The sequence below is a fragment of the Podarcis cretensis genome, assembly GCF_951804945.1.
Source record: "Podarcis cretensis genome assembly, chromosome: 9".
Classification (NCBI taxonomy): Eukaryota; Metazoa; Chordata; class Lepidosauria; order Squamata; family Lacertidae; genus Podarcis; species Podarcis cretensis.
The window spans coordinates 7,606,207-7,620,650 of NC_137178.1; the positions used below are offsets into that span (position 1 = coordinate 7,606,207).

The 14,444-nt window shown below is 41.1% G+C and overlaps 1 protein-coding gene and 1 long non-coding RNA gene across 4 annotated transcripts in view; one reads left to right on the forward strand and one right to left on the reverse strand.

Annotated features, from left to right (window-relative positions):
• LOC307224447 overlaps window positions 1–7,656 on the reverse strand; it is a 52,123-nt gene extending 44,467 nt beyond the window's left edge. Inside the window, exon 1 of the long non-coding RNA XR_013842530.1 lies at window positions 7,454–7,656. This is a non-coding gene — a long non-coding RNA (uncharacterized lncRNA). The remainder of the gene's footprint in view (window positions 1–7,453) is intronic.
• CTNNA2 (catenin alpha 2) overlaps window positions 1–14,444 on the forward strand; it is a 562,131-nt gene that overhangs the window by 119,418 nt on the left and 428,269 nt on the right. For all 3 annotated transcript variants that reach the window (XM_079990774.1, XM_079990775.1, XM_079990773.1), the window contains exon 4: window positions 4,967–5,133. In XM_079990774.1, coding sequence (XP_079846900.1) covers window positions 4,967–5,133 — 167 coding nt within the window. The remainder of the gene's footprint in view (window positions 1–4,966; window positions 5,134–14,444) is intronic.

Sequence of the window (14,444 nt, forward strand, 5' to 3'; positions counted from 1 at the left end):
GATTCCCTTTATTTTCAAGTGTGGGTGCTGATGCATATGTAGCCAAAGCATCACCATCAGTGCACAAGAGATGAGTTATCAGCTGCCCCAGACATGTTTTGTAGAAGTACCCCCCCAAAATGGGAGGGGATCAAAGGAGGGACACCCTCCTGAAAGCAGGACTGAGCATGCACAGTGGCAAAGAAATGCGGACTGACTGATGAATGGGTGGGACAGAAAACTGGGTGGGAGATTGCATGGAACAGAATGCCGTACAGTGGTGCCTCGCAAGACGAAATTAATCCGTTCCGTGAGGCTCTTCGTATAGCGGTTTTTTCGTCTTGCGAAGCAAGCCCATTGACAGCTTAGCCGATTAGGGCTATTAGCGGTTTAGCGGCTTTTAGTGATCAGCTGTTAAGCGGCTTATCAGCGGATCAGCTGATAAGCGGCTTAGGGCTTAGGAAAAGGGGAGGAAAAGGGAAAAAACCCCGCAGGAACTCGCAAGACATTTTCGTCTTGCGAAGCAAGCCCATAGGGAAATTCGTTTTGCGAAGCGCCTCCAAAACGGAAAACCCGTTCGTCTAGCAGGTTTTCCGTCTTGCGAGGCGTTCGTCTTGCGGGGCACCACTGTATTCTGGAGGAGAGCATGGCTGGCTGCAACGCTAAACAGGAGCACTGCTACACTTCCTCATTTTGTTACAGGCCCTACCCGTCTATATTTTTCTCACCTTTTCTCACCTTTTGTCAGAGAAATGACTGTACAGTGGTACCTCGGGTTACATACGCTTCAGGTTACATACGCTTCAGGTTGCAGACTCCGCTAACCCATAAATAGTACCTCAGGTTAAGAACTTTGCTTCAGGATGAGAACAGAAATCGTGCTCCAGAGGCACGGCAGCAGCGGGAGGCTCCATTAGCTACAGTGGTGCTTCAGTTTAAGAACAGTTTCAGGTTAAGAACGGACCTCCGGAACAAATTAAATACTTAACCCGAGGTACCACTGTATTGTATTGTTTCATCCCTAGCTGCTTATTGTATTCACAATAGTATTTCAACCCTCTTCCTACGGGACCTCCTCTCCTGGTATGCCCCGCGGAGGACCTTAAGGTCCACAAATGACAACACTTTGGAGGTCCCAAGCCGCAAGGTGGTTAGATTGGTCTCAACTAGGGCCAGGGACTTTTCAGTACTGGCCCCGACTTGGTAAAACACTCTGTCACAAGAGACTAGGGCCCTGCGGGATTTGACATCTTTCCGCAGGGCCTGCAAGACAGAGCTGTTCTGCCTGGCCTTCGGTTTGGTCTCAGTCTGACCCTTATGTTTCCCTCATGGTTTTGATCTATGGCCTACTTTTTAAATGAGGCTGCATTTAAAAATTGGTCCCCCCATTATGTTTTTACTGCAATTTTACTGGTGTTAGCTGCCCAGAACCTGACTCTGGCCGGGGAGGGCAGGGTATAAATAAAATTTATTATTATTATTATTATTATTCCTCTTCAAAACTGGCTGGCTGGGGGAACAAAATATGAAGTTTGTTAGATATAATTCTGATGCTGAGATTAGATGGCCACGTATCAGGGATGCTATCATAGTGGATTTCCTGAATTGGCAGGGGATGGACACTGTGATCCACATCCTGTTTGGAAAACGATCACTGAAATTAAGACACAAGTTGGACATCAAAGGCAGCAGTCTTTTTTATATTAATATTTGTGTTTGTTTCATTTGTTCCTCTCTAGATGCAGTGTGCATTGTCAGTTCTGCCATGACATTGCCACATACTGTGTGTCACAATGTTGTCCAGTATTGTTTCACTAACTGCGAGACCATGTGGATCGGAGCGGGTGATCCTTGGTATATGGGAGGCCACAGTAATGGCGATGACAACTATAGCAGCCATGGACTGAGCAGCAGAAAATAATTGGCATGGGATAGTGACAAAAGTACCAGGGGAATTGTAGGTTCTTAAAAAAAAAAGAACTGCCTCTGAGGGAAATGTCAGTATGTCTGTTTCAAGAAAGGTGTCAAAAGCCTGGGTAACTCTGCAGTTCTTCTGTGAGAAAATTCTTCAAATATCCCTAGTTTTTAGACAAAAGAAAAATGATTTACTTATTTTTAGGACAGACCTAGCCTGGTCCATTTTCTCGTTTCTAGAGTTCTATCAGCTTTTCTTTAGAGACAAGGACATGTTGTGTGTGTGCTTCCACAAATACAGTAATTTTCTTTATTCAGAATATTTCCCCACTGCTTAACTGCAAATTAATGTTTGTTAATATTTTATAATGTTTAATATTTAATCAAGAATTTTATTCCCTCCTACCCTGAAAGATATGTTGAGACAATACACATTTTTATCAAGCTGATTTGCACATATGGGTGCTGAAAATATAATGGATTCAGTTTATTTCATTTGAAGCGCAGTTTCAAGAATGAAGAGTGAGAAAAGTAACATATTGGTACCCTTATGTATTGATTCAAATTGTACTCAGGGCTACACAAAATATAGCAATAATTAAACTTAAAATTGAGTACCAAGGGAAAGAATCATTTATTGGATGCAGTTCTCAGTTTCAAATGCCTGTGTCTGTCCTAAGGGCTATTTGTACTGCTTTCTGTGTAATATTTTATTTAAATGCACTTTTAATGCCTGTATAAACTACCAAGATAAAATTGGATTGTAGAGAAAAGAATGCTGTTCTACTAAACCTCTGTGTGATGCAGAGAAATAAATTTACAATTTTACGAAAGACCACTTCCATCCCTAATGACACTCTTGGGTGTTAAGATGAGCAGAGTCTTGGTAGAAGTTCAGGGTAGAGATCAGGAGAGGACATTATCTGTGATAGCCCCTAAGATGTAGAATTCCCTTGCCAAAGAGGTGTGCCTGTCACTTTCATTATATAATTTGTGTCCTATACTCTGGGTTTTGACACTTGAGATTTTTTTTTTTAAGGAACCAGACTATTCTTGTGACTGTAATTTGTTTTAAACTGTATTAGATACTGTATTTTTTGCATTTCTGTAACCCACGCTGAGACCCTGTGGTGAAGGGTGGGTATGAAATTGAAGTAGTAGTCGTAATAATAATGTCTGCTATTAGATTCTACTAATTAAGGGGTACATAGGGAAATGTTGGTTTTCCTGGGATTTGTGCTATTTGGTTGTTGTTGTTGTTGTGGTTTAGTCGTTTAGTCGTGTCCGACTCTTCGTGACCCCATGGACCAGAGAACGCCAGGCACTCCTGTCCTCCACTGCCCCCCGCAGCTTGGTCAGACTCATGCTGGTAACCTCGAAAACACTATCCAACCATCTCGTCCTCTGTCGCCCCCTTCTCCTTGTGCCCTCCATCTTTCCCAACATCAGGGTCTTCTCCAGGGAGTCTTCTCTTCTCATGAGGTGGCCAAAGTACTGGAGCCTCAGCTTCACAATCTGTCCTTCCAGTGAGCACTCAGGGCTGATTTCCTTCAGAATGGAGAGGTTTGATCTTCTTGCAGTCCATGGGACTCTCAAGAGTCTCCTCCAGCACCATAATTCAAAAGCATCAATTTGGTATTTGGTGCTATTTGGTACTAATTTGCAAACTTACAGTATACAAATAATCTTCTCATTCGATCAACACTTTTGGTTCACAGTTTATGCAATAACGGAGTGAAATGTAACACAGTATCTACCAGATATTAATTCGAGATTTTGGCAAGAGTTCTTCTGAGCTCGGCTGAAAAGATGAACTTCAGAGACTCATTAAAAACTGTGTCAGAGAAGAGGCATACTTTACAAACCAGCTTGGGGGACACACAATTTCGACTGGAGAAACGAATTGAGGAGAAAGAAAATCATTCCTCCTTCACTGCTCTGGTTAGGTTCACCATCCCCTGTGGCTGATTTTTTTAATTTATTTTTTTTAAAAGGCATTGAGAAACTGATCTTAACCCTCTATTTGGGCCCTAAAACAACACTTTGTAAGGAAAGAAAGCAGTTGAAAGTTTCTGTGTCATCAGAGTCGGACTAACATCATGCGAAGAAGAAGGAACCTTGTTTGTCTTCTGAAGAAAAGCTCTTCTCCTGTTCAGTCCTAAGACTCCCTGCCCCCAACCCCCAGTTGCTTTGGAAAGGATGTGTCACCTACCTTTCTAGTGCAGCATCTGAAACCAGGGTGTTGGACAGGCTTTAGAGTGGTGTGCAATTGTTTTAAGGTTGTGATTTAAGAATTACATATGCATTAATTCTGGGGTGCAACTGATAAAACTGGTTGCATGGCTCCCAGAGGCAGCGAAGGAACCAGCCTTCAAACTGATACTAGGATAAGTGTATTCCGAAGTCTGGCAAGTGTTGCCATAGTTTTCGCTGCCCTTGTGGCATCTCGTAGATGTTTACCAGTCCAAGAGCAAATAACAGTAACCCAATCCTGTCTGTCTTTGTTTGCAAAGATTAAGCAGCTTTTATGACAGAGTGGCACAGCAGAACAAACCATTACCATCAGCAAAATATAGGATTTTGTTTGAACTGCCTCCTTGCAAATAATTCACAGTGCAGCCACTGTGGCTAGTTCTTGAGAGCAGGATGCTATTGTTATACTGGCGCTTTTTCACTATACACCTTTAGGCGCCAGGCAGAAACATTCCTTTTTAACTAGGCCTTTGCATGACTTGATCAACAACCTACACCCTTTTTAAAATGCTGGCTCTTTGGGGTTTTTTTTTTAATTGAGTTGTTGTTTTTATTTTTATTTTATGTATTTGATATTTTATGTGAACTGCCTTGAGACCTTTGGGTATAGGGCGGCATATAAAACAAACAAACAAACAAACAAAATAAAAATAATAAAACAACTTGAAATTATGATTAATTCTTTAGTATTGGATACTATAGTGCTTCTGGGAGAATTCCATTTTTCGTTATTGTCTTGTACATTTTTCAAGAAGCAAGGAGTAAGAAGTGGCTTTTGCAATCAGCTTTAAAAACATGCTTGTTTCTAATTGCCCTCCAGGTGAAACGATGAGAATTGCTTCGTCAGAGTTTGCCGATGATCCCTGTTCCTCTGTCAAGCGAGGCACCATGGTCCGGGCAGCACGGGCTCTGCTCTCAGCTGTCACTCGCCTGCTCATCCTGGCTGACATGGCAGATGTCATGAGGCTTTTGTCTCACTTGAAAATCGTAAGACTTCTTCAATACGTTATGCTCTTGTATGCGCTGTGTTGAGCAAGTGGTGGAAGGGATATATGGTATGCTACATACAAAGGAAGGACAACCAGGTTTATATGGGGCTCGTATTTTGTAGTTGCAAATATTTTGGGGAAGTATCAAATATCCCACTAGTATTACTTCCTAGGCATAACTCTGGCTTACTTCTGTTTGGTAGTGGGGGAAATTCTGGATGGCCACTGCTGGATCTATTACTTGGGGTTCGGCTTGGCAGCTGAGTACTGTATTTACTTGTTTGAATGCAGAAGTGCATCACAGATAGGAATTGGTAGTAAGAGTTGTGGGGAGTGGGAATTTAGATGTGAGCCCATAGGGATGTATTCAGATGCTCCATCAGACACACCTATTCAACATTGCTATGTATTCTCTGAAAAGCCATTGCTTTTTCACCATGCCTGGTTAAAGTTTCAAACTGAGAATGGATTTTGTTATGCACATTTAATGTCTACGTAAAACAATAACGACAGCTATGTTTTTGCTTTGTTACACTGGCCATATCATGAATTAATACAGACATCCACACATATTATTGCATGACTAATCCATGTGTACTATGTGTAATGCATCACTGGGCTATGCAGGCTCTTTTCCAGTAGTGTGTTGTCATTGCCTTGTGGACATTATCACAATAAAAAAATGGCCTCATGTGCACAATAAATCTCAGACAAATTAATGTAGAGTCACAATAGCTTTATGCTACCCCTAGAACTGAAGGCAGCATCCTTGAATACCAGTTGCTGAGGTCCATGAACAGGAGAGAGGACTTCTTGGTTTGTGGGCTGTTCAGAGGCAGCTTGTTGGCCCTGTGGAAAAACAAGATGCTGAACTAGACAGGGTTTTGCTCTGACACAGCAGGACTCATCTTCATTTTCTTATTGGGACGTGAGGAAAGTGGTTTAGCCGTAACAGGTGCACACTGTGTGTGCTTCTTTGAGAGCTGCTTTTCAGACCGTCCTGTAACATAAGGAAAGCTGTAGACTTACCACCCTCTTGTGGTAAAATTAAAGCATAGCAGTGTGCTTTTGCCTGTGAGCCACAGTATGAAATTAATTACATCCAAATGTCAGAACTCTTTTGATTGGAGATGGAAACAGCGAGTGCTTAATGAATCATCAAAGATGGGGGGAAAATAGGAAAACCGCAGAGGAATTGCAGAGCAGCAAATGATTTACTGTGGGTTTGTATTTGGTTTGCCACTGTCTGCCTTCCTGCCTACAGAGGCATGTAACAAAATGCTCTGTAATTGGAGCTAACCAGTGTAATGATTGATTTTCCCATTCCTCTCTTCATAACTGAGCATTGCTAATTGTGCTGCTGGTGGAAGATCTGTTGTGTAAACTGGACTGAGCAGAATGTTTATAATCTTTTATTTTCTTGATGGCAGTAGAATGTTGTTTCCGAGGCAATGATGCGTTGCAACCTTTAGCTTGGAATGAGAGCTAGGCAGACTCTTCTTGAATTCCCCAGAACTAGGGTTTGCAACGGAAAATGCCAAATCCTCTCCTGCAGGAAGGTGACAGTCCATGCTTTAATGAACACGGTGCTTTTTTACTCAAAAATCAACCACATTACCCTATAAATATTTGCACAGCTAGCAATGCGTGTGTGACCATATTTTTCATTTCCTAATGAAGACTGGTCCAACTCACACAATCTCTTGACGCTGCAGACTTTCAAAGACACGGTTGTGATTACAGAACTCAGTTTTTATAGCTTATCTACAGCCCTCATATTGCTAGACTTGATTGATTAATTTGTGGGCATCATGACACATTAATATTTGGGAACACTTACTGGGAGGGTAGGAAAGGAAAATATGTAATCACTTTTTTTTTCCTTTCCAGAATCTCTGTACATCATCATCATCCACTTAATTATATTTTGTTTACACTATTTAAAATTTGGATTACTTTAACTAACTTTTAAACATTCATTTGTTATTACAGCTGTTTCAAGTTAGTTTTGGAAATTTCAGCAATAGTCATTTATTTAATACATTTATAATACATTTATAATACTTTACACAATCATGTATGTTGTATATGTACAATGGAGCTTCCACTCTCACTCCTGCCCCCTCCAGCTCCCACCCCCTAGAATTGGGGGACCTTCTACATTAGATTTGGTTGGTATGCAGGGCTAAGAGAGGAAACACAAGTTTCACTGCAGTAGTAGATCTAAGCTTATGGAACACTGAAGACAGCCCAATATTAAGATACAACTTTCTATACAGACCACCCAGCTGAGACACTAACATAATTTTGGATCCTACCTTGATTAGATTCCTTCCACGTCTCTTGTGCCGCAGGCCTCTGCCTTGCTGGAGTAAGAACTGTGAGAAGATGTGAACTACCATAAAGTAGACTAGGTTTAGACTTCACATCTCAAGAACCTCAAGCAAGTACAATCTGCTTCAACAACAAATAGCTACTTTCATTACTTTGCAATATTTATTCATATCTTCTAATATAGACAGAGTTGTTCACCTCACCCCTTACTTGGTAGATCACTACACTCTGCAGGCGAGGGTCTCAAGCAGAGATCATCTTAATCAGGTGGTTCCTTCTGCAGAATATAGGAATTGGGCTCCAGTTTGGAATTCCCCCCAGTTAAATATTAGACAGGCACTGTTTCTATTCTCTTTTCTGCTGAAGACCTTCCTCTTCCAAAAAAGCATTTTAAGCTGAGATCTTTTCCAGTCTGCATCTACAATGGAATTATTCTTAAGTGGCTTAATTTTTTAATTGTTTTATCTCTTTTGCTTGCACCCTAGGCTCCTTTGGGAGGAAGGGAGGGATATAAATTTAAACTAATATAGCAGCACTACTACAGCCTCTAGAGGTTCCATACTTAGTGAAAAGCAGCAAGATTGTGAGAAACTCTCTAAAGTTATTTATAATATAGAGTGGAAGGTTCTTTCACTTTCTTCACACTTGGATGTGCATTGCCCCCACTGACCAAAGGGAGGTCCCATTATACAAATAAAATAAGTGAATGCATCTGTATATGAGAGAGAAAGATGTATGAGTTAAGTTCAGTGTGCTGTGGCTTCTAGATATTAGATGTGCTGAGAACCTTTAGTCTCCTGACCCCACTAGAAGCCTTCTACCAATGTGTGTTTATTACAATGGTACCTTGGTTTTCAAACGTAATCCATTCCGGAAGACCATTCGAGTTCTGAAACCTTTGAAAACTGAAAACTCATTAGCTGACAGCTAGGCCTCAGGCTCTTGCACTCAGTAGAAGCTGCGTGGCATGTTCAACTTCCGAGGCGTGTTTGAAAACTGAAGCATTTACCGTACTTCTGGGTTTATGGCATTCACAAACCGAAACGTTCGAAAATGGAGGTACCACTGTAGTTCTAAGCTACTTTAAGAGTTCTCTTCAGCTCTGCTAATCCCGCATCACATAATCTAGTAATAATAATCAAATTCTTTGAGCGAAACTTGGGATGGATAAAATTGGCTGGTGCACTTCAAGAACTTTCTGCATCAATATGACAGCCAGGTAGACATATCACCACCTTTAAGTTAGAGAACATCAACCGAGTACAGTAGAACTGTTCATTGTGCCAAAGGAGATGTTCATAAACTATTATACATAAAAAGGGGATAGCATGGGATAGTCATAGCTAACTTTAAAAGAATATTACATGCAAAAATATTAAAAAGTATGATATGAAGAGTTAAAACATATTCTGGGCAGGCATTTTTCCTCTTGTTTAGTTTCAGAATAAGTCTACCTTCCTGAATAATTTGTCCTTCCAAAAGAGCCAGAATCATCTTGCCACCCATTCCACAATCTCTATTCCCACCCACCCTCCATCTCATCTCACTCTTGTGCTATTATCCAAGTTTTGGTGCTGAAGCAGGGCCACTTAGCTCCTGTTTTGCTTCCTATCAATCATGTCTCCTCCTTGCTTCCTGCAGAACCCTTAGGAAACAGTTGGCCCAGTTTGAGGAGAAACGGCTTTAAAAAGCTTGTGATGCATACCCCTGCAGGTGTTCCACGCTGTCAGCTCCCACTGGAGCAGATGGGACCTAGGTAATTCTGTTCACCTTTGGAAATCAGGCTGCTCCAGAGAAATTTCTAATTAATTATGTAGAAGTGTCGCTTGGTAGCAAGCTGGCTGAGCTAACAAAAGACTTTGACCCTAAAAATAAATCACTTTTTTCCCTGGCACTCATGTCCGGAACAAGCCACTGTTTCAGACATTCTGATGAAATATTTACACCTACACAAATCAAGCAGTGTTACAGAAATGACACTTTGTCCCTTAAATATAGTTTGCTGACATGAACGTAAATTTGCAGTGTTTTGCTGCAAGCAGACTTTCTATTTGTACCTCTACATATATTTCCCTGAAAGTTTCAGAAGTCATGAGGCAGTTACTCTAAGGCAATTGCCTAATTCAACTGACATTTTCACAAATATGCAATAGAAACATCTAATGGCCTCACAACCTGTTGTTCTATGCTCTTTTTTTCTCTTACACCAACCCACCCACCCCTGGCTGAAGACATTGACATTAATTGAAAAAGGAGGGAAGCTGGTCTGTAATAGAATTTGTCAGCAACTTCATTTGCATAAGAATGGAAGTGATAGTGGTCCTCTTTATCCCAGGATTGTAGTAATTTTCCATGTCACAAAATTAGTATTTTTAGTGGTGGTGAAAAAGCAACTGGAACAAATTGCATGATGATGAGATTCTGGTTTTCACAGTAATTTTCTTAACTGTCATGGCAATCAGGAAGGTTTTGTACCTGCACTTCTTTTAACAGGAATGGAATGAGTTGATGATATGATTGCTCAGTTATAAGCTGAATACTGTTTACCCGAATACTGAATTTTATCTACAGGCACCTACTCAGTTATGCATGTTTTACTGTAGAGCATGCAGTAGTAGTGGCTTTCCTGTCTCCATCCAGGTAAAATCTCAAGTGGTGAAGCTGATAAATGGCGCTTTGAGGTGCAGAAGCTGCCTGGCCTCTACTGAGAGTGCTGGATGAATAAACTCCCCCAGACTATAATCCTGATACCCATTTAGAACAGGAGTGTAACATCCTCTAAAACAGGTTGACCTGCAGCTACCTATCTGGATGAACTACCGTAGCAAAGAGTACCACCTTATTTTGGTAGAATATTTTGTTCTCCCTCTTCCAGTCCATTGCCATACCCAAATACTGGTTCAGGACAGCTACAGCCTCACCTCTATCTAATTAATCAGATTTTCACCATTTTTTCTTCATCTATGTGCCAATCATCAGTGCCTTGTTCTAATTCTTTCAGATCAGGCCAAAGGTCCATCCTGTTCTCACAATGGCCAACCAGATACAGTGGTGCCTCGCAAGACGAAATTAATCCGTTCCGTGAGGCTCTTCGTCTAGCGGTTTTTTCGTCTTGCAAAGCAAGCCCATTGACAGCTTAGCGGATTAGCGCTATTAGCGGTTTAGCGGCTTTTAGTGATAAGCTGTTAAGCGGCTTGTCAGCGGATCAGCTGATAAGCGGCTTAGCAGCTTAGGAAAAGGGGGAAAAAGGGGGGGGGGGAACCGCAGGAACTCGCAAGACATTTTCGTCTTGCGAAGCAAGCCCATAGGGAAGTTCGTTTTGCGAAGCGCCTCCAAAACGGAAAACCCTTTCGTCTAGCGGGTTTTCCATCTTGCGAGGCGTTCGTCTTGTGGGGCACCACTGTACCTCTTTCCAGAACTGGTAACTGGTATGGGGTGTCCATGAGTTAGGAGAGAAAAAGAAAGCTTTTCTTTATCCACTCTATCAACTCTATGCATATTTTTATACACTTCTATCATGTTGCCTTTACTCACCCTTTCTCTAAAGTAAAAAGCCCCATATGCTTTAACCTTTCATCATAGGGCTTTTGCTTGCCCTTTTCTGAACATTTTCTAACTGTAGAAAACTGTACATAAGTGTTCCAAAAGTGGTCACACCATAAGTTTGTATATTGACATTATGATATCAGCAGTTTTATTTTCAAGTTCTTTCCAGATGATCCTTAGCCTTTTACACAGCTGCCATGTCATGCTAGCTGTACTTCAGCAAAGCTTATTCTTCTATATGCTTGTTTATTTTATCTTTAAAAATACTTTCCACCAGTTTTCAAGGGACAGACATTAAGCTATCTGGCCTGTAATTTCCAATATCTCCCTTTGATCTCTCTCTCTTTCTCCCTCTCCCTCATTACAATGGTTATTTTCCCATTGTCAGGTATTGAGGGTGATCTGAGGGACAAGTTGCATATTTTTGTTAGGTCAACAATTTCACATTTGAGTTATCTGACAGCTCTTGGGTGGGTGCCATCTGGACCTGGTGATTTGCCAGTTTTTCTTTTGTCCAGGAGGCCTCAAACTTCATCTCTTATCACCACTATCTACCTCATCTCCTCAGACTCCTTTCCAACAGAAGTTAGTTCAGCCACTGGCATCTGTCATATACCTTCGGCTGTGGAGACAGATACCTAGTATTCATTCAGCATCTCTGCAGTCTCCTCACTCTCCTTCAGCATACTTCAACTCCCTTGTAATCCAAAGGTCCAACAGTCTCCCTAGCCAGTCTTCTGCTATGAACGTATTTTGCTATTGCTGGTCATTATGGGATTATTATTTTTTTGCAATGTGCTCCTCTCTTTCTTTCTTTCTTTCTTTCTTTCTTTCTTTCTGCATCTCTCACTGTCTGATCATATTTGTTTGGTCAAAGTTTGGGTTCCTTTTTGTTTCCCTCATTTGAAAGAAGCCTTCTTGCCTCTAACAGCTTCTTTTACTTGTCTTTGTTAACCAAACTGGTGGTGTACACCAATATTTCTCAACATTTTTCCGACCATGGCTCCCTTCCGACCTTGTTTCCTTCCTGTGTCCCCCTCCCATCGTACTGGTAGAAAGGTAGCTATTTAAATGTTTTGTTTGTAACAGCAACCCCCCCCAACACTTCACAATTCTTTGATATTTGCTCGGCTTTTTGCATCTTTCAGCTACTACCACAGGAGTAATGCTACAGAACTAATGATCAGGAACACTAGCCAGTCTTGGCTTTTAGCATTGCTATTAGGAAGTCTCAGAAAAGAATGTTGCTATTTTCTATCATAATTAAATAAGTCATGCCCGTAGTTCTGCTGATTAGATCATGTACTCAAAATTTCCTAGCAAAGCTACCAGTATTTGATGCTGGAATTCCTAGATCACACGCCCCCTTCCACTTTACCCTGTACAAAATTTGTAACTGCTTGAATTAATTAAAATACCTCTAGCTGCTTCGTTGCTGAGTGACCAACCCAATAACTTCCTTCTAACTGAATCCATAAATATTAAAATTATTCAGTTGCTCAATATTAACCCCATTGGTTTTCCATTTGTAAACCGCTAGTCGTTTTTCAAATACTACAGTTTTCATTTTACTGTCATTTAACATTTTTTCCTTTAACAAAACTCTCACAAATATCCAAGTAGTCCCTTATTTGTATTATATAAATGAGGGCTACTGATGCAGAATAAGTCTGAAAGCTGGGAATCATCTCTGCTAGCTGGGAAATATTGATGGCCTTTGCAATCTTCTATATTGTTGACATAAAAAATTGAGAGAGCCCCAAAAGGCATCCCTGTGGGGAATATACTCTGAGAAACTCACTCTAAATGTCTGTTCTGTTCCTGTATAGAGTTTTCTTCAGGACTGATGCTTACCTATGTTGGTATTTAAAAGTTTAAACTAGAGCTGTTCTTTATTGACCTAGTCAAAGGCCAACGCTAAAGCAATAAAAGCTACATATAGCTCTTGTCTTGTTCTTTCAACGTATTCCTAAATCAAATGATTTAAAACAAAGCATTGATTGATGGTACTTTTCCATGTGCAGAATCCTTCTTGCCTTCTGCTATAATTTGTCCAATTTTCAAAATGAGGTAGTTGATTACCAATGATTATGTTCACATGGCATGGTAAGCCAGACTATGACTTACCTTGACCAATTTTAGGAGCAATCCCAGTCAAAAAATAAGCGGGCAGATTTTGAAATAGTTTTAACTTCCTTTTTAAAGGAATGACATAGCAATGCTAGATTCCAATCCCTTTGAGACTGTACTTGTGTTAATAAATATAACTGGGTTGGATTTTGGTTCAAAGATTTCTGCTGGGATCATGACTTCTTGCTTTTTTGGGGGGTGGCGGCAGAGATAAAAGGGTTGGTATTGATCTAGTGAAATTTTCCTGTTATCGAACCTCTGGCACTGCCTTTTGTATAGAGGAAGCTGCAGACCTCCTGTTAGTCTCAGGCTGTCATCAGTGCCACCTGCTAAAGAAAATTCTGAGTTGAAAGACTGCTCAACAGCTCAGTTCGTTGGGGTACAAGTCCCCCACAGGTCCATGTGGTCAGTAAAAGAAGGAAATTCCAGCCAAGCAATTTGGAGCAAAACAGAAGTCAGTAGACTTAGATCCTTTATCGTTGTGCAACAGGTTCAACAGCAGCGAGTGAACCCAGAGCATGGGGCAACATTGACTTTTAAAACTTTCCCACCATATCCCAGAATACAGTTCACACAGCATCATCAGTATGTCATTGTTACATCACTAACATGTCACAAAAGGGGAGGGTTACACAAGATTACAATAGACAGATATGTCAGGGCAACACCCAAGTATAAGATTAGCATAGGCAAACATGTCTTAAGTACCTACCACACAAAAGTACAATAGAACTTCCACAGGCAGTTTTTCTAGGTCATGTGGCCAGCATGAGTAAGCAGCTTCTGGAGAAACCAGAGCAGCTCACAGAAACACCATTTACCTTCCCGCTGGAGCGGTACCTAAAGGTCGGCTCAAGAAGATGGGTGGCACCTACCCAGGTGAGCCCCGCTCGGTGCCGCAAACCCTGCCCACCTGTGGGGAAGGGGGAGTGGATATTATCTACTTGCACTTTTTGGCGTGCTTTCAAACTGCTAGGTTGGCAGGAGCTGGGACCAAGCAACGGGAGCTCACCCCGTCGCGGGAATTCAAACCGCTGACCTTCTGATCGGCAAGCCCAAGAGGCTCAATGGTTTAGACCACAGCGCCACCCGCATCCCTTCTTTCTGATGTAGCTAACTCTAAATATAGGAATACTTTTTTATTATATAGATTTCATAATTTAATAAATAAATATTTTCATAATTCTATAGAAACTGGACTGGGGTATTGTTTGGGTTTTTGTGGGTCGTTGCATATGCAATTTTATTATGATTTATGTGGAAATTGTTCAATTTGGTTGTGTATTTTTTTGAGGTTTT